At 40.7% G+C, this 18,851-nt stretch overlaps 2 protein-coding genes across 2 annotated transcripts in view; one reads left to right on the top strand and one right to left on the bottom strand.

The window, feature by feature from the left end:
• Nucleotides 1-625, bottom strand: part of LOC141438616 (uncharacterized) — a 41,247-nt gene extending 40,622 nt beyond the window's left edge. Inside the window, exon 1 of the mRNA XM_074102482.1 lies at nt 437-625. Within this exon, the coding sequence (XP_073958583.1) occupies nt 437-579 (143 nt within the window). The 5' untranslated portion in view covers nt 580-625. The remainder of the gene's footprint in view (nt 1-436) is intronic.
• Nucleotides 626-2,076: 1,451 nt separating this feature from the next.
• Nucleotides 2,077-18,851, top strand: part of RhoGAPp190 (Rho GTPase-activating protein 190) — a 30,914-nt gene continuing 14,139 nt past the window's right edge. Inside the window, exons 1-16 of the mRNA XM_074102481.1 lie at nt 2,077-2,187; nt 2,606-2,780; nt 6,198-6,310; nt 7,694-7,838; nt 8,163-8,365; nt 8,823-9,065; nt 9,415-9,515; nt 10,366-10,453; nt 10,943-11,070; nt 11,517-11,676; nt 13,050-13,159; nt 14,132-14,318; nt 14,616-14,731; nt 15,486-15,635; nt 16,412-16,514; nt 18,173-18,332. Of these exons, the coding sequence (XP_073958582.1) occupies nt 2,717-2,780; nt 6,198-6,310; nt 7,694-7,838; nt 8,163-8,365; nt 8,823-9,065; nt 9,415-9,515; nt 10,366-10,453; nt 10,943-11,070; nt 11,517-11,676; nt 13,050-13,159; nt 14,132-14,318; nt 14,616-14,731; nt 15,486-15,635; nt 16,412-16,514; nt 18,173-18,332 (2,071 nt within the window). The 5' untranslated portion in view covers nt 2,077-2,187; nt 2,606-2,716. The remainder of the gene's footprint in view (nt 2,188-2,605; nt 2,781-6,197; nt 6,311-7,693; nt 7,839-8,162; nt 8,366-8,822; nt 9,066-9,414; nt 9,516-10,365; nt 10,454-10,942; nt 11,071-11,516; nt 11,677-13,049; nt 13,160-14,131; nt 14,319-14,615; nt 14,732-15,485; nt 15,636-16,411; nt 16,515-18,172; nt 18,333-18,851) is intronic.

Below are 18,851 nucleotides of genomic sequence, written 5' to 3'. Positions count from 1 at the left end.
GACCGGCTGGTAGTAGGTACTTATCATTCGGAAAATAAACGCTCTACGTGACTTCTGCCTACTGTGATATGGCTGTCAAGAAGATATGATTCATGGTATCTTATGTTGGATAAACTTTGATATCAGAACTATGAAAATAACAATAAGACGAAGCTAAATCTTTTATTTGCTACCATACAATTTATTAATTGTAATTATGATGTTATATGTGATCAATTACGTGAAATATAAAGACCCCATTGGATGGAGTTCGCATTGAGTAATAATAGGCAGACGGAATGATAATAACAAGTATGTTATAGTAAGAAGTTGATATTACTAGGATTATTTAGTTGCTGGTTACAATATTTCAGCCGAATTTGTGAGCAATCCATCAAAATATATGAAAACAAGACTTGGAAATGGACAAATATGGCGGCCGTAAAGTGAACTTTACCTGAACGGCGTCGCATAATGCATACGTCGCATTATGAATAAAAGAATGAGACTTACCTTATAAAGTTCGATGTAATATGTTTTGCCTTTGTGGCCACTTGTTTGATTACTTTTCACGTCTTTTCCATCATTTGTAGAAGTCATTTCTCAGGAAAATATCGCGGGGAGACATTTATGCGCTTGTGTTTTCCGTGGAGCTGTCAAATTCAGTATTGCAAGTGGCGATAAAAAATACACTGTATTAGGTTGAGTTTCCATCCTCTGAAGTAATTTTCTTTACTTAGTAAGGGTATCGACACGATTTAAATCGTATTCACATATACTTAATACCTGAAGTGTATCAATTCATAGATACTTAAAATAAAGTAAAATAATACAACATTCTGCCTATTCTATTCGATTTACAATAGCTTTCGCAATTTTATTATTTCTGTTTTGAAACAGGTCATGCCACATTTACACATTCGTGCGAGTTAGATGTTCAGATGTTTAGTTTTAGTTTTGAGTAATAAAGAGGTAATTTTATTAGATTTTAAACAAGGTTTTCGGTCTCAGAATAAAAAAATATTGTTAGCAACCATTTATTCACCATTTTAAATGATGATGATGATGATTTGATGATTTCATGTCATGTGATCATACTAACTAACTCTTATGGACTCACTCACTAACAATATTTTTTATGTCTGTTTTAGTGTTAAGTATGATGATGGATGTAATACCTAAAGTAGTACGTCCATGAGTATGATTCGCTAACAGTATTTCTGTGGACATCTGTTATTAGCTTTTTGTTTGGTACCTAAATCTTATTGCTGTTGCTGCTGTTGCTGTATTTTATTGCGGTTGATGCCCCATATAAATATAATAAATAAATGTGTGTGTTTGCTGGAATTGGACAAAATTTAATAGATATATAAGTAGGTAGACCTTGAAAATAACACAACCAAATTCAAACTCAATGAGGGCTATCGTTTTTTGTCTCACTAGATGGCGCACTGTTGCGTGAGGTTTTTAAGTATGGCTTTCAAAGTCTGTTATTACGGGCGTGAAAACAAAGTTTAGATTAAAATCATATTTAATACACCTTAAAACCGTACCATAAAAATATCGAGCATGCCACAGTGTTGCATAGTCCCCGTTTTGTTCGGAAAAAAGGGAGAACAAAGGTTTCCGAAAGACAAAACTGTCTCAAAACACAGACATTAAATGCCCCGGAACGCATATTTGCCATAATTAATTTCAGGTATTGCAAAATATTCAGAAAATTATTCTAATTATAAATAAACCCGCGTTGCTCACCCAAAAACTATGAGATTTGACATTTCGGAGACCTCACGCTACACTAGCGCCTCTAGTGGTGAATTCATACGCGATAGCCCTCATTTCGATGGATTCATTGTTAAATTCTGGAATTTTAGTTCAAGTAATAGATCTAAAAATTCACTCAAGCAGAGCCTCGGGTAAACCTAGATGACAGATGTAATCGCATAAGAGGGCGAATGTGTGACTGTGGCATAACTGCTGGAAACAGTGAGGTGCTGTGCTGTCTGCTGTGCTCCATTCCATGCCTAATAAAAGAAAAAAAAAATGGTTGTCAATGGATTTTTATATTGAAAATTCATTATGTTGGCTATACTTCAGTACAAAGCAAAGCTGTCTGTCGCAGAAAGTGCAGCATTTTTCTTTTGATCAATCTCTTTTTTCTTGTGATAAAATGTGAAATAAGCTAAACAAATCGAAAGCTTAAATAATGTATGTGTTGAGTTAGCAGTATTTATATGTTAAATTAGTTAATTTAACTGTAGATGGTCGCTCTAATTGGATCTGTCAGTGTAGGAGTTTGTGGCGAACACAATAAATTATTGCTCTATCATTCCAACTGATGGAGTATTTTGTCTCATTATGGTCATTCTCACCGCTTAATTAACATCTAAATAGTTTCGTAACGCGCATACGTAGTTAAATAGTAGGGCGTGTGTGTACGATACTCGACACATCTGGTGCTCGCTCGGCACAACGTTTTCACGCATTCTGGTATTTCTCGTTTAAATTTATCGTCATACCTATCGCTGTTGACCATTTAAATATTACTTTAATTATTAACTACACTCGTTATCCTTTGGTTAGTAACGGAGATTGACTTATTGTTTTGTTATTTTCGTATTTGCAGCCTATTCCTATCAAATAATTTGTGGCGTTTTCAATGAATAGTGTTGTGATGAGTGTTTCAAGTTATTTTGATTGCTGCTTCCTCTATATTTTCGAGTGATAAAGCTATAAGATGGCAAAGAAATCGGATAACACTGGTGGAAAGCTGATCACAGTTTCTGTAGTTGGACTGTCTGGTAAGTAAATGAAACTCCCTGTTCCTTTTTTAAATAGTTTGTTTTCTAGATATTATTGTAAACCAAAACTGGTTGGATATAGCCCAGGATAAAAAGATTATGAAGTAAAGAGGTAAAGTAGTTAGTTCTTTTGTCTTTTCTAAAAATAGATACACAACTAAGCCCTAAACTAACAGTGTAGTTTTGGAAATATGAATTAGGGAGTAGATTTCTCTAATTGAATTTTTACACACTTCAAAAATTATACATTATCAATCCAAATGGTTATATAAAAGTAACATCTACAGTCCATTTATGAACTAAACACAATATGTGACAGAAATCTTAAAAATGCTCATCAAAGCCATAAATGGGTTAATGTTGGCTGTCCTATGACTCGAGCTGATTTTTCATAGACTATTTTGACCAAAACATTGGCATATCTAGGGTTATTTTTCAGGGGAGCCTGGCCTGGATTTTTGTTTGATGATATCAGTATTATAGAATTTTGAATCAGTAGCTCTTTCTGGGAAATTCTGAGTTGGAGTGTAAACACTGTCCATGTTGTTTAATTTTTCAGTTTTACTAAAATAGGGGTGTACCTACTTTAATCATTTTTAATTGAATTTGTTTTAGTAATTTATACACTTATACCTACTACTATTTTTATAAGTGTGAGCTCTACTAGGGATATGAGCATTGACCCCCTTTCTGCTCTAGATCTTTATAGGGTAGAAGATATATTTGTAACACATAAAATCAGTATTGGTTGGTCCATGTACCATGTTATAATGCTGATCTAAATTTAAATGTAATAAGTACATGGATTAAGAATGAAGAGATAGACAGAGTTACTTTTGTATTTATAATATTAGTATGGATTGTTTTTTTTTTCAAGCAAATAAGTTGGAACTCCACATTTTTAATCAACATCTGTGTTGTTTTATCCTTGCTAATATTATAAATCCGGAAGTTAATCTGTCTGTCTGTTCGCTCTTCATGCTTAAACTACTTAATCAATTTAGATGACATTTATTATGGGATAGTTTGGGGTCGATCAACTTTTCCCTGTACCGCGGTGCCATGGTTACGTCCCTTGGACAACTCTTTAAAACCATGAGTTTCTCCATGTTTTCTGTGGTTATAATTCATAGAGCGTACATTTTTGTCCTAGTTACAAGCCCATTATTTAATGGACAATCTCCTAAGCACATTTGTAGCATATATCATAGCAGTTTTTTTAAGAAACTCTGTCACTGTTGTCTCTCGGACAACGGGACAGAATAACAAACAAGAAAGAGTTGATCGACCCTTTGAGACCATGGAAAGGACATAGGATAGTTTTTATTACAGAAAATTGCACAATTTCCTCATAATAGCAATAAACAAATTCTGGACAGACAAAGTCAAGGGCATAGGGTAGTCTTCTATGTTTACAGTTAACAATCTCTTCTCACCATTTTCTGATAAAAACACTGAATGAAAGATAAACATGCCTTATCTTATTACAACCTTGAACTACCTGCCTCTCAAGTTTTATGAATCACTGGTTATTATGATATGTAAACACAGATATACTAGAGTAACATGATGATAGCTTGATAAGATTTTGTGGGAGCAAAATGTTTTTTGCTGCTTTATTTAATATGTAATTTGCCTATGACTGACTTTCTTATGAATTTGTTTCATTTCCAGATTGACTTATTTTAGGAAGCGCATAACTAAATGTTATTCCTAGTAACATTTTGTAAGTTAAAATGGGCAATTTTTAACACAGAGTGAGGATATTTGAGAGCAAAATGTTAAGAGAAACAACTGTGAGATCTATTAGTAAACTCATGATGATTTGATTTAAATTATGAGTTGGATTTATATATTAGAACTATCTTTTGCCTGCAGCTTCGCCCGCGTGGTATTCGGTTATCGCGCGTTCTTCCGGAACTGTGCATTATTCCAGGATAAAAAGAAGCCTATGTCACTCTCTGGCCCATAAACTATCTCTATGCCAAATATCACGTCGATCCGTCGCTCCGTTTCGAAAGACGGACAAACATACAAACACACACTTTCACATTTATAATATTAGTATGGATGGATTGAATGACCACTTTAGATGCACTGCCAACTTGGATTCAAAGGTCATGTGACATGAATTTCAGTATTAAAAGACATCTAATTTGATTTCCTTTGACTGATCCATACAATAAAAATATCATGTAGGCTGATAATTATTTCACCCTTAAATATCAACGGTGTAGTACCAATACCTCTTAATTGACCGATCTTTAACATGCAATTGAGAACCTTAAAATCTCCTAGCTAGCCTGTAAAGTTGCAAGTTCGAAATTTATCAGTTAGGCGGTGTTGATTTGATTCTTTATCGTAGACATATGTATTTACCATACACAATACAATGACCTCTTAAAACTCCATAAATCTTCATTAAATATATATTTTTTCAATACAAATGTCTTGGTCAATGTCCAAAAGGAAACACTAAACGTTAATAGCTTGTGAATGGTTGTATAACCATTGTTGGCCTGTTGTTATCAACACCTCTGCTTCCTGTTGTATTGTTGTTTATAATCTGTGGGAAGTGACAATTTCTTTCACAATGTCTTTTGATTGTGTTTGAAAAAAAATAATTTGGTGACTTTGTTGTTAGGGGGTCTGTGGAACTTTTCTATGTCATAGTATGGTGTTTTTACTTGAATTGTGGACACACAATCAGTCCTTTTTTTTTTTAATCTTGTATTTTAACGAGGCTTCAGTACACCAAAAGTGACTATGCCAGCCTCATGGGGGGCCTCAGATACATGTTACACACTCTCTTGTGCCGAAAACTAGTCTCTGGATGCAAAGGCCCGTCTGATGAACTTGTAAATCCGCAGTCCTGGATTTGTCAATAGGCCGTATAGGCCGCGGCCTAGGGGCGGCAGATTTCAACGAGAAAATTATTTTAGAAAGTTACATAGGGCGGCGGATATAAAGTGGCCTCCTAAAAAACATAAATCCGCCACTGCACACAATACACACAGCATACATTAAAATAAAGCTTCAATCAATTCAATTTCTCTGCAATCTGGCCATCTTCGAATCTAGGGTGAATGGGCTTTTATTAGGCGTGTTCCATCTTAGTTCACATCTGTGCTTACCATCTGGCGTAATTATTTATGGAAAAACGCAAGCCTATCACTATAAAAAGAAAAAAAAAGGGTATGCTTTGAAGGGAGACGGCGCGCTAAAACCGCGCTGTTAGCCGCATTAACATCTGCCACAGCGGAGCGTGCAAAAATATCTGACACGTCCTTCCCACCCTAGAAATAGAGTCGTATCAGATATTTATGCACGCTTGTTGTGTCAGATATTGGTGCTGATGACTGTACATAGTCTTATGGCTTTTTAAGACTAATTATCAATCTTAAACTTTTCTTCCAGGTACTGAAAAAGAAAAGGGGCAACTCGGCGTGGGCAAGTCCTGCCTCTGCAACAGATTTGTGCGAACCCACGCGGACGATTACAACGTGGACCATATATCCGTGCTGAGTCAGGTAATAGACACATTACCTCATTCAAATATAATTTGCTTATGGGCTAATCCGGCACTGCTAGTGAAGAGCTACTGCAGGGCTATCCTCACAATTAAAATCGAGACAGATTGTACAACAAATCGGGATTTAAGGTTTCAAACAGGGACAAGAAAATACTTTTTCTTTTTCAAAACAAAAGCTCAATTTTTCCTTTTGCAACTATAATATTACTTACTAGTAAATCTTATATTACATAGGTACAGTAATAGTTAAACTTGCTAGAATTAATTGACATTTAGCGTCCTGATCAGGTGCAAATCCAAGTCCAAGTCCCGCGGAATTCTTTCTATTCTCCCCACTGTAGGCAGCATCACAATACAAGTAATAGGCAGTAGTTCGACTTTATAGTAGCGCCCGAATCGACGCACGCACACAGCCAAGCGTCATTTACACGGCCGCTAACCAATCTTCGCAAGACAAAACTACGCAGTGCCACGCCGCGCGCCGCGCAGTCCGGTCGCTGGTCGAGTGCTGTGTCGCGCTGCCCGCTCTATTCGCCCCCGTTTCGATTCCGTAACGTGGCTATAGCGCTCGGTAATAACTCTTCATAAGAAGATTTTTTCGTGTAATAAAATTCAACAACAAGTCGCTTCGAACTTGCCGCAATAGACGCAACTTTTTTTCTATTACCAACTTTATAATTTAATTATTAAGTAAATAATCATAAAATTAAAAAGATGGAGAGACGACATCTGCCTAACACTGGGACCTTACTGGACTAGGGTAGCAGAAGACAGAGCTCAGTGGAGAGAGCTGGAGGAGGCCTATGCCAAGAGGCACGCTGAATTCAGAGACATAATATAGAATAGAACACTGAAACACGTACTGCTGAAGTTGTAGAGAATTCAGAATAGAAGGGCTTTATTATTATAATCATAAAATTAACATATGTTTTATTCCTACACCTAAAACTACACACATACAATAAAAATCTACACACGTATGTTTTGCTTTTTGTAGAAGCCAACCCTAGTGCTCCGCGCAGCTGTAGGTATAAATTTCAAGAAAATGGCTGAGTCAATCTGCTGCCTATTACTTGTATTGTGGCAGCATGATAGGCAACGCTAGTGCTGGTCGCTTTCTACTGCGGCGCAAATTACCAACTGCCTACCCTGAAATCGACCCAATGCATGACATCAATGTCATGCATTGGGTCGATTACAAAATTAGATATCAGTTACGCCACCTTAACGTTATTATATAAGCCAATATAAACAAAATTAATAGCCTGCATTGGCATACCTGTACCTGGCCTTCAGTCTATCGTGACTATGGCCATTGCAACGTGGTTTAAACGTCGAGATATTTCCCGTGTGTGTCTAATTATGTTCATCGATCCAACAGTCGGACTTCAGCGGACGCGTGGTGAACAACGACCACTTCTTGTACTGGGGCAGCGTTCAGAAGGAATACGATGACCAGGAGTACAGGTTCGAGGTTGTCGAGCAGACGGAGTTTGTGGACGACGCCTGCTTCCAACCTTTTAAAGGTTTGCACTTAGATTTTGTAGGACACTTGACACACTTTAGTTCTTCGGTGGAATTCCGTATTCCAAGTCGTCCATGTACTTTCTCAACCTCGTTGTAGGTGTCTTTATTGACGTTGCACTAAAAACCACCGTGCCAAATTTCAGGACTCTATACCTAGCGGATGAGATTTCGAAATTTGATCCTGCAGGAATATCGGGATAAAAAGTAGCCTTTGTATTATTCCAGACGTCCAGCAGAAGGAGAAACAAGCATAAACACACACACACACATACAAACTTTCGCATTTATAATATATTTATAGTTCATAATTCATAATTTTACAGTCGGCAAAACGGAAGCGTACGTGAAACGATGTGTAGCCACAAAGCTCCAATCGGCAGAGAAACTCATGTACGTCTGCAAGAACCAGCTGGGAATAGAGAAGGAGTATGAACAGCGCACGCTACCGGACGGCAGGCTTTCCGTGGACGGCTTCGTGTGCGTTTACGACGTGAGCCTGGTACCGGGCCGCAGCTGGGACAAACAGGTATAGTCTTTACACAGGTTGTAATTTATCCAAAGGGGCATTAGAATTGCATCACCTTGTGACTGTAGTAAGGAATCTGATTGCAAGTTCACCTTTAACATTGAGTAACACAATGGGGATAAGTTTCTAAACGCCACACCAACAACAAGCAAAATAAGCACTAAAAACAAGTCTGCCTGAGTTAAATCAGCTGAGCATAGAAAAGGAGTAAGAAAAGCGCATGCTACGACGGCAGGCTATCCGAGGACGGCTTCGTGTGCGTTTACGATGTCAGCCTGGTACCGGGCCGCAGCTGGGACAAACAGGTATAGTTTTACACAGGTTGTAAGTGTTCCCAAGGGGCTTAGTGGGATTGCATCACCTTGTGACTGTGCTAAGCTCGTGGATACCCATAACATAAATAGAATTATGCACAAATCGTTGACCAACCATGTTAAATTTTTTGATTTTTTCGCAGAACGAAACCCTTGCCGCCTTACTCCAGAACATAATCAAGTTGAAGAAGCCAGTGGTCCTCGTGACGTCGAAGAATGACGAGGCCTGCGAGCAAGGCGTCCGCGAGGCTGAGCGGCTGGTGCAGAGGAAGGAGTTCAAGGGATGCATACCGATCGTGGAGTCTTCCAGCCACGACAATGTTAATGTGGACCAGGCGTTCTTCCTGCTCGCGCAGATGGTGGATAAGTGCAAGGCTAGGATTAAGGTGGGTTGTAGTTCTTCATATCTGCCGTAGGACGTCCACTGTTGGACATAGGCCTCCCTAGACCTCCAGTTGCTTCGGCTGGAAGCGGCCTGCAGCCACCGTGAACCCGTGGCTTTACCCATTCGAGAACTTTTCGGCTGCGACTTCTTATGTCGGTCATGATCTCGGTCGTCCACCCAAGCCTATATACGTCCCATTGCTGGGCATAGGTTTCCTACAGAATGAGAGGGTTTGGTGGGCCGTAGTTACCGCGCGAGCCCAGTGCGGGTTGGGAACTTGAGAGAGGGGGCCAGACAAACTAACCAGAAATGTGTTTTCGTTCACGTTTGAAGCTGTTTTTGTTTGTCAGGTGGCCAACTACGCAGAAGCTCTGAGGATAAGGAGGGAGACGCTGGACTTCGTGACGGAAGCCTTCACGCAGCTCATCAGGATACACGTGCAGGATCACAAGTAATTTATACCTTCATCTCCACACCCATTGCTGGACACTAGCCCATCCATCCATCCCAGCCTATATACGTTCCACTGCTGAGGCCTCCAGTATTAGAGAGCTTGGGCCGTAGTTCCCGCGCGGGCGCCGTGCGGATTGGGAACTTCACATACACCATTGAATTGCTTCACTGGTGTGTGCGGGTTTCCTCGCGATGTTTTCCTTCTCCGTAAAGCTCGTGCTTTTATAAATGTAGTTTCACATATAAATTTCGAAGAACTTGAGATGCGGCCCGGGGTTGAATCCACGCAATCCAATCCCTGCTTGAGGGGCCATAGGTCAACCACTAGGCCGCGCGGCTTTTTCGTGGCGTGGCACAGGCGTTCTCTCAGAATTAGAGAGGTTGAGCTATAGTTCTTACGCTGTTCAGTGCTGGAGGGTTGTTTAACGGGTGTCTACTGGTTTCCTATTGAGGTATTCCTTCTTAGAAAAAATCATTATTTTAAATACTGGATTCGAACCTCTGATAGGTTAAATTCCTTTTTTTTAAGACGATGGAAGCATTCTACACTTCCACTGAACGTAGATGTAGTTAGTGTTTAGTTTTGTAACTAAGGGACCCCATATATATCCCTGTATTATTATTCTTTTTTTGTATTTTTTTCTTTTATTTTATACTGTAGTTTTTAAGTATTTTATTTGTAATTATTTTATTTTGAAAAATTGACTTTCTGCCAAGTTTCTTGCGGCGCATCCTTCTTGGCAATATGGTCTTCCCGAAAGCGCTGTTAGTTTAAAAATGAAGTGTAAAAGTGTCCATTGCGGCCTATTTACAAAATTTGTTTACAATACGCATTGTTTTTTTTACAGGGAGATGTGGTCGACTGTTAGTAAAAGGTTGTGCCATTACCCTGAGTGGGTGAAGTTCGTTCAACAGTTTGGAAACGATGGGACACAGGTATGAATAAATTTCGATAAAGGAGTCGTTCCTCCTAAGATCTAATCCTCTAAAATCTTGAATATCGCATCAGATGGTTGGGTTCGTTCGAATAAACACGTAACCTATTTTTCATCTGAATTTTTAGTTGGAAACGTAGTTCTTTTCAGCGTTAATCCGTATAAAAACATTAAAAAAACCTAAAGTTTGCATTCCATCTCTTTCTGGAATAATGAAAATTAGTATGGACTTTCTGTAGTCGTCGTTGCATATGATGGCATAGTCCATGTCGGATCTCTCTGACTAATTGACAATTGAAAACCTCCATATCTTTGTGTTTTTTAAGATGTTACAAAAATCTGAATATACCGTGTTTTAAAACACCTTGCGTATTTAAATACTTCTGCTCTTTTCAGTTGAACTTAACCAGCCCCGTCTAAAATATACCGGTTTTTTTTATGACAACTTATTCATAGGTTAGTCTTGTCTTGAACATGATATTTGTTGCAGGTCGTGTTCCGACGACACGTGCGCCGCCTCAAAGAGGAGAAGTCTGCCAAAAAGCTGCGCAAACAGCTCGCCAAGTTGCCTCAAGTGCTGGCGCGGATGCAGCTGCCCACTGAAGAGCTGAATGAGAAGTTAGTGCCATATATAGAGCAATAAAGTCAAAGTCAAAATATCTTTATTCAATTTAGGCTGTAACAAACACTTTTGTCAAAAAATCTACCACCGGTTCGGAAAAACTTCTGTTGAGAAGAATCCGACAAGAAACTCAACGAGGTATCTTTTATGGTATAGTCTCCATCAGATATTTCGGAGCGGCGAAGGTGATGAAAAATATCGATACATAAACTCTAATACCTTAATAATAGAATGCATGAGCGGATATTTTTGACCACCTTACAGCCACAGCCCATCGTACAGTGTATATTTTTTATTTTGATATTCGACTATTTATTAGCTCATTTAGTTTAGCCAATTGCAAGCAAGACCGTAACGTCAATAAAACCTCACGATACTAACGCCATCTAGCGATATTTCGTCTGCATTTTGCCCTCATTCACGTGCCCAATGATCCTTCCAGCGACTGGCCGATGGTGGTCCGGCAGCTGCGCGCGCACCGCGACTTCTCTGTGTACTTCAGCGGCGCGCGCTGCGCCGAGTCGGGCTCCGGCTCCGGCTCCGACTCGCCGCTCACGCACGCCGACACCTTGCCCGTGGGAGAGCGCGCCACGCGATACCAGGTCACTTGTAGTGATGACAAAACAAACAGCCGACCAACTCGCTGGACACTATGTTTTCTATACCTATACCCTTAGAGCAACGCGGGCTTCCTATCGGAAGGGAGCAGCCTTAGCGGTAGATTACCTTTAAAATAGTTCTGGCGTTTGTTGTTTTGGAAATGTGCACACAAGTGTAGTTCCGCACACTTGCATGCAAAAACAAAACTGCCACCTGACTGTAATGACGATGTAAACACACTAATAATTCAACAAAATAATCCAACAAATACTCTAATAATTCGTTTACAGATGAACTCAAAACTCACACATTGACAAGTTGTTCATCGGCGAGAAGTCGGATTTATCGCTTGACCGATCCGAAATTTATACAGATTAGCGGACTCGATGTTGGTAAACGAATCCGACAGTAATATTGTAATAAAATGTACGACTGTTGTTTAAATGTAATTAAATAGCAATAATACGATAACAATTAACTTACATGTGAAATGTTACACTGTCTTTTTGCAAGCTTGATGTCCCAGATCTCTTTTTACAGCAGAAAACTGAACAATCCGGCATTTTTAGCACTGCAGCGTTCACTCGCGCGACTCGATTCGGTCTAGTTTGAAACCCGAGCGCGCCTTGTTTTATAAAATTCGTATGCCCAGTTGGGCATGTACTTTGACAGAGGGGAACGCGGCGAATGGCTACTCCCTTAATAATAATAATAATGATTTTTATTTCGGACAACTAAAAGGTCCAAAGGGACCATCCATAAAGTACGTCAGACCAATGGGCATTTAGACCAAATCACTTGTAATTCAAAACTACCGTGGTCCTTGGGTATGTAGTAATAAATACAAGTTACAACTAATCATTTGAATTTTTAGACTCGTATTGCAACAAAAAGTAATAAAATGCACTTATAATATTAGTTATTAGGACTCATATTTTTCACTTGTATATTATAACTCGTATTTTGTTATTATGCAACAATAATTTACAAGTAACAACCAAAATCACTAATATTATTAGCTTGTACTTATTCACTTGTATATTTATCACTCATATGTACACCCACTGTAGGGCACAGGCCTCCTCTCAGAATTCGGGCCCAGTGCGGATCGGGATCTTCACACACACCGTTGAATTGCTTCGCAGGTTTGTTGTGCAGGTATCCTCACGATGTTTTCCTTCACCGTAAAGCTCGTGGTAAATTTCAAATGTAATGTAATGTGTGTCATATTTTATTATGCAACAGAAAAGTACAAGTTACAACCAAAATCACTGATAGTATTAGCTTGTACTTTATATTATGCAATATGCCCCAGATATATCATAGCGGGCGAGGTATATAACACCAATACTTATTGTCAACTTCACTTTTGCAGACTCTGGGACAGTCGCAGAAGATTCCTTACGAAATCTTGGAGACGAATGAAGCGTCTTCTGTCTTCAAAACATTCTTACACGAAGCTCAGGAGGAACAGAGGAATTATGAGTAAGTTACGCGTTTATCAATTCGTTTGGTCGACTATTTAGCTTGGGAATCGAACCCGGACGTTTTGAAAAATAAAACTTACATTATTACTTACGGTAAATGTGTATAATAAATGATATTTTATAATAAATAAAAAATAATGTGAACTATTTTTATTAATTCTAGATATCGTGTCTCGTGGTAAGCAGGTAACATTTCGTCACTAGTTTGAAAAAATCTCGTATCTCAAATCAATACGTCAACAAAATTGAACCTTGACCCAATGGTCATAAAGTGCACCCTGAAAAGTTATCCATCTTGAGATTCGTTTTTTTTTAAATTAGTGACGATTTCTTGCTTATGACCCACTACACTATATCAATATCCAAATAGAAATAAAGTAAGTTTAATTTTTCAAAACTTCCGAACTCGATTCTCGACTTTGGAGGTTAATTGGAGTCTTTTTGTATTTTATGTTTCAACTCCAAATTTGTTACTTTTACGGTAACCCGTGAAATCATATCGAAAATACAAACTGAGAAATGGATGCACAGTAAAACCAAAAAAAAGACCAGCGCTGGGAATCGAACCCAGGTCCTCAGCATTCCGTGCTGCGTGCCATACCCCTACACTACCACTACAGTACAGACACGAATTTCTCCTATGCACACATATCTCAGGTTGCTTTTTTTACTACGCTACTTAAGCAGCAGCACTAGCGACATCTATGTTTCGCTCTCATCGAGAGACGTTACATTATTTCGGAAATAACCGCTCACCCAGACAAGAGATGTCGCTACTAAGCAATCAAATAAAAAATTAAAATATTGTTTAATTTTTAAAATGTACGAATTCAGTTTTTCTTGTTACTAAAATCGATGACATGGTTCCTAAGAAAAGATCTTCGTGTGTCTTATAGTTTAAGACTTTCCCATAGCAACAGATCTAAATGTTCAACGATGTATACTGAAATGATGTTTTTTTTTGTGTCAGATGGTGCCAACAGTTCAAGCGTTTACTGGAAGAGACGGGCTACGTGACGCCAGGCAAGCAGCTGTCGGAGGTCAGAGTCCTCCTGATGGGCCGCGAGTGCTATGAGGCTCTGTCCGAGGAGCAGCAACAACGCGTCTACGACCAGCACCAGCGGCATATACAGTCGCGTGCCAAGCATAACTTGCAGGTTGGTAATGCGATATCATGTATTGACGGTTGATTTACTGTCGATGACTACTAATAGAAAATCGACGATTTGAAATTACACGTCCCAGTAGAAAATTAATCATAGTTGGTATCGTACCGCCCCTTTTACTCTCGTATCGAATAGTATAAGCGTCTGAGGGACGGAACGACACGAACTTCGATTTCGAATTTCGGAGTCCCGAGTCCCGCTGGTCTGTTGCCGGCCTTTGAAGAAAGTTTAAGCCCTTTCCTTGAAAACCCCGATGTCATAGTTACAATGATTGTTTCACTGTTACAGGAGCTGTTGCTTGAACACGCAGACTTGTTCTATCATTTCAAGAGCATATCGCCGACAGGCACCATCACTCAGGAGGATATCAAAGAGATCACCGATGTATTGCAGGACGATTTCAGGTATGAGATAGTCTTAGCATACTTCTTTGGGGGCGTAGAAAGTTCTAGAAAGATGTTGGTTAAAAGATCTTGTTATAAAAACCCGACGTAACCCCAAAGCTAGTAAAGACTCGTAAATATACTTAAATAGATAGATACATGATTGGTTTTTTGGAGTCTTTTTGTATTTTTTATTTCAACTCCAAATTTGTTACTTTTACGGGTATCCCGTGAAACCATATCGAAAATACAAACTGAGACATGGATGCACAGAAAAACCAGAAAAAGAGACCAGCGCTGGGAATCGAACCCAGGTCCTCAGCAATCCGTGCTGCGTGCTATAACCCCTACACCACCGCTGGACAGGAATCTAGACACGAATTTTTCCTATGCATACATATCTCAGGTTGCTTATTTCTACTACGCTACTTATGCAGCAGCACTAGCGACATCTATGTTCCGCTCTCATCGAGAGACTCCAAAAAACCAATCATAATTTGATTGCTTAGTAGCGACATCTCTTGTCTGGGTGAGTGGTTGGTTCCGAAAGAGTGTGACGTCTCTCGATGAGAGCGGAACATAGATGTCGCTAGTGTAGATAAAAGTTTAAAACCTATAAGAGTGCTAAGTTATCGACTCTAAATCGAATCAGGCAATGTTGGAGCCAGAGGGCAAAGTTGAAGCAGTTTACGGTACTAGGATATCCGGTCGTCCATAAAGATGTATCACCATCTGAGTTTCTCAGTCATCTGACAACAGTCGCCATCCCCCTCAGATACAAGATGCTGGACCGGATGGAGCAGGACCGCAAGCTGATGCTGTTCCAGCACCTCGGCTTCGTGCACTGCCCGATGCGGGAGCACTGCCCGGCCGGCGCCAACTGTTTGGACGCGGCGCTGCCCGTCATACTCAACACTAGAGTCGGGTGAGTGCGGGGTGCTTCGTCAGCTTCGCCTGTACACGTCCCACTGCTGGCCATAGGCAGAAACTCGGAATAAGAGGGCTTGGGCGCCAAATCACGCGAGCCCAGTGCGGAATTGGGAACCTCACACACACCATTAGCAGGTGCAGGTTTCCTCGCGATGATTTCCTTTGATTTAAAATGTTATTTTGCACATGAATTTCGAAAACTTTCAGAGGCGAGGTCCGGATTTGAACCCACGATCCTTTGTTTGAGAGGTCATAGGTCAAAGCATTAGGCCAATGTCATAGTCATAGTATATGAAAAGTAAAATGGAATATCGCAAGATGGCGGTAGTATAATGATTTTTTTTTTATTCGACTGGATGGTAAACGAGCAAGAGGGTCTCCTGATGGTAAGAGATCACCACCGCCAACACCAGGGGGATTGCAGATGCGTTGCCAACCTAGAGGTCTAAGAGGTCTCTCCACGCCAAAACACAACATTGCAAGCACTGCTGCTTCACGGCAGGATTAGTGAGCAAGATGGTGGTAGCCATCCGGGCGAATTCTCATGAGGCCCTCGTCAAATTTCGATTATTAGATTTTGAAACTTAATGTCAATTAGTAAAAGTTGACATTTGATTTGACGTATATCCTAAATTTAGGACGTTGGGCCTTACGAAGTTATTACAACTAGACCAGACGGGACTAGGTTTATACAAATACCACACGATACTAGCGCCAACTAGTCTGTCACAGAAACCCTAATTACAATTAAAATGACCATGATTTCACCAGGTCGTTGACGTCGACGGGCGAGTCTCAGTGCCTGGCGGGCCCGCCGGCCGCGCCCTGGGCCCTCACCGCTGACTCCAATCAAATCAATGTCATCATACTCGGCGTGAGTACTTTTTGATCATCTTGTTCCCACAGGATTAATCATCATTATCATCATCCCAGCATGACAAGCACATTCTTCGCAATTTGTCCTTCTTCCTCGTATATTTGTGGTGGAAATTCAGCCGTAATCTAGTCTTGAAGGATCCCTGGAAGACATCGTTCAAAGGCGTTAAGTTGCAACGTCGATACGGTCAAACTTACAGAAATATTGCACGACCTTAATGCTATGCCAATAAAGTCGTGTAAACATATTTTTGCAAGTTTGGCTATATTGTAGGTAACTGTACATAATTGAGGAAATAAACATGTTTATATTGTATTTACGTTTAGTCTGTTATCTAAGTCAGTTTGTTTGTTACCTCTTCACGTCAAAATGCTGAACCGATTTAGATGAATTTCAGTATATAGAGAGTTTGAGTCCCGGAGAAGGACATAGGATAGATTTATCCCGGAAAATTGTATAGTTCCCGCGGGATAGCGATAAACGAATTCTACGCGGATGGAGTAGCGGGCAACAGCTAGTATTTTTATTGTGAATACTTGTTTAGCAAACATGCCAACTTAATACTCTTTAGGATTAATGTCTGTTATGTAACGTTATTGTGTTTGTTTGATTTTTAATACATAAATAATAGTACATTACTGCAGAGGCCATGAAGTAAGGGATTGATGGACGAGTTCGGGGTAGACGGCCGAGTCGTAGACGAGGCCGGATAAAACGAGTCCAGCAATCCCTGTTCTGGCCGAGGCTTGTATAGTGCTTTTCTCAAACAATGTGAGGAAATATTTCATCCATCCATCCATCCATCCATCCATCCATCCATCCATCCCATCCATCCATCCATCCATCCATCCATCCATCCGTCCGTCTGTCCGTCCGTCTGTCCGTCTTCCGTCCATCCGTCCGTCCGTCCATCAGTCCGTCCGTCCGTCCGTCCATCCATCCGTCCTTCCATCCGTCCATCCATCCATCCATCCATCCATCCGTCCGTCCGTCCGTCCGTCCGTCCTTCCGTCCATCCGTCCGTCCGTCATCAGTCCGTCCGTCCGTCCTTCCGTCCATCCGTCCGACCGTCCATCAGTCCGTCCGTCCGTCCGTCCATCCATCCGTCCTGTCATCCGTCCATCCATCCATCCATCCATCCATCCATCCATCCGTCCGTCCGTCCGTCCGTCCGTCCTTCCGTCCATCCGTCCGTCCGTCCGTCCGTCCGTCCGTCCATCCGTCCATCCGTCCGTCCGTCCATCAGTCCGTCCGTCCGTCCGTCCATCCATCTGTCCATCCATCCGTCCTTCCATCCGTCCATCCATCCATCCGTCCATCCATCTATCCATCCATCCATCCATCCATCCATCCATCCGTCCGCCCATCAGTCCGTCCGTCCTTCCGTCCGTCGCATCGCATCACATCGCAAATGCTTACAGAGTAGTGGTGGTTGGCTGTTTGTAATTTTTCTTTTGTCAGTTTAATGTAGTAAGCAAATTAAAAAGTTAGAGCAGCGGACAATAATGGATTTTCATACATACTTCATGGCCTAGGCCAAGAAGTTATGTAGGGAGGTGGTAGGCAGCCATAAATGAGAAACTTCATGTCTCTATTTCGTGATATTAACGCATACATTTCCGAGCATGTTTGAGAAAAATAAATGTTCTGTTCAGGTGGAAGGCGTGGCGGGTGAGTTCGGTAAACGCCTTTTGGCGGGCTGCGACTCGGAGCGGCGCGCGGCCGTGCAGGGCGCGGCGTGGCGCGTCGAGCAGCGCGTGCGCACTGACGACTTCAGCGCGGAGACTACTAACATAGACGACTTTACGCCTAACGGTAATAACCTCTCAGCCTCCTTTATACTATAGCACCAAATCCCTCACACATACCCTCACCGCACTCTCCGTACATCGTGTGATGTAGCAACTCGTAAAGTGTCGTTTGCTTACTCTGTTTCTCGGCTTGGGATTGGATTATCTTTCTCACTCTCTCAACTTTCAATCAATTTCTCTCAATTTTTTGACGAAATGGGTCTCAAATTAACGCTCGTGACCGCACAAAACTTATTAATTTTGTTCAAAAAAATATTTTGTTAAGATACAACTGAACCTATGTCGATATAACATTATTTACTAGTATTATCGTCGGGAATGCGCTGTTAAAATTTGTCGGGTTCCTGGGGCCCGCGGTGTATAGGACTTATTGTAATGTGACATCGAATTCTCTCACAAGTGACATAAAGACATGTCCATAAAACATGGGCCGCAGGAGGTTAATACAACTGCCTCACTCATCATAGGTGTCTGGGGATACTTTTTTCCCAAGACAGTTTTGTTTGAGCATTTCAATATAGGC

Source organism: Choristoneura fumiferana, chromosome 19 (genome assembly GCF_025370935.1).
Source record: "Choristoneura fumiferana chromosome 19, NRCan_CFum_1, whole genome shotgun sequence".
Classification (NCBI taxonomy): domain Eukaryota; kingdom Metazoa; phylum Arthropoda; class Insecta; order Lepidoptera; family Tortricidae; genus Choristoneura; species Choristoneura fumiferana.
Note: the sequence above shows the minus strand (reverse complement) of the source record. Positions and strands in the feature narration are given on the sequence as shown.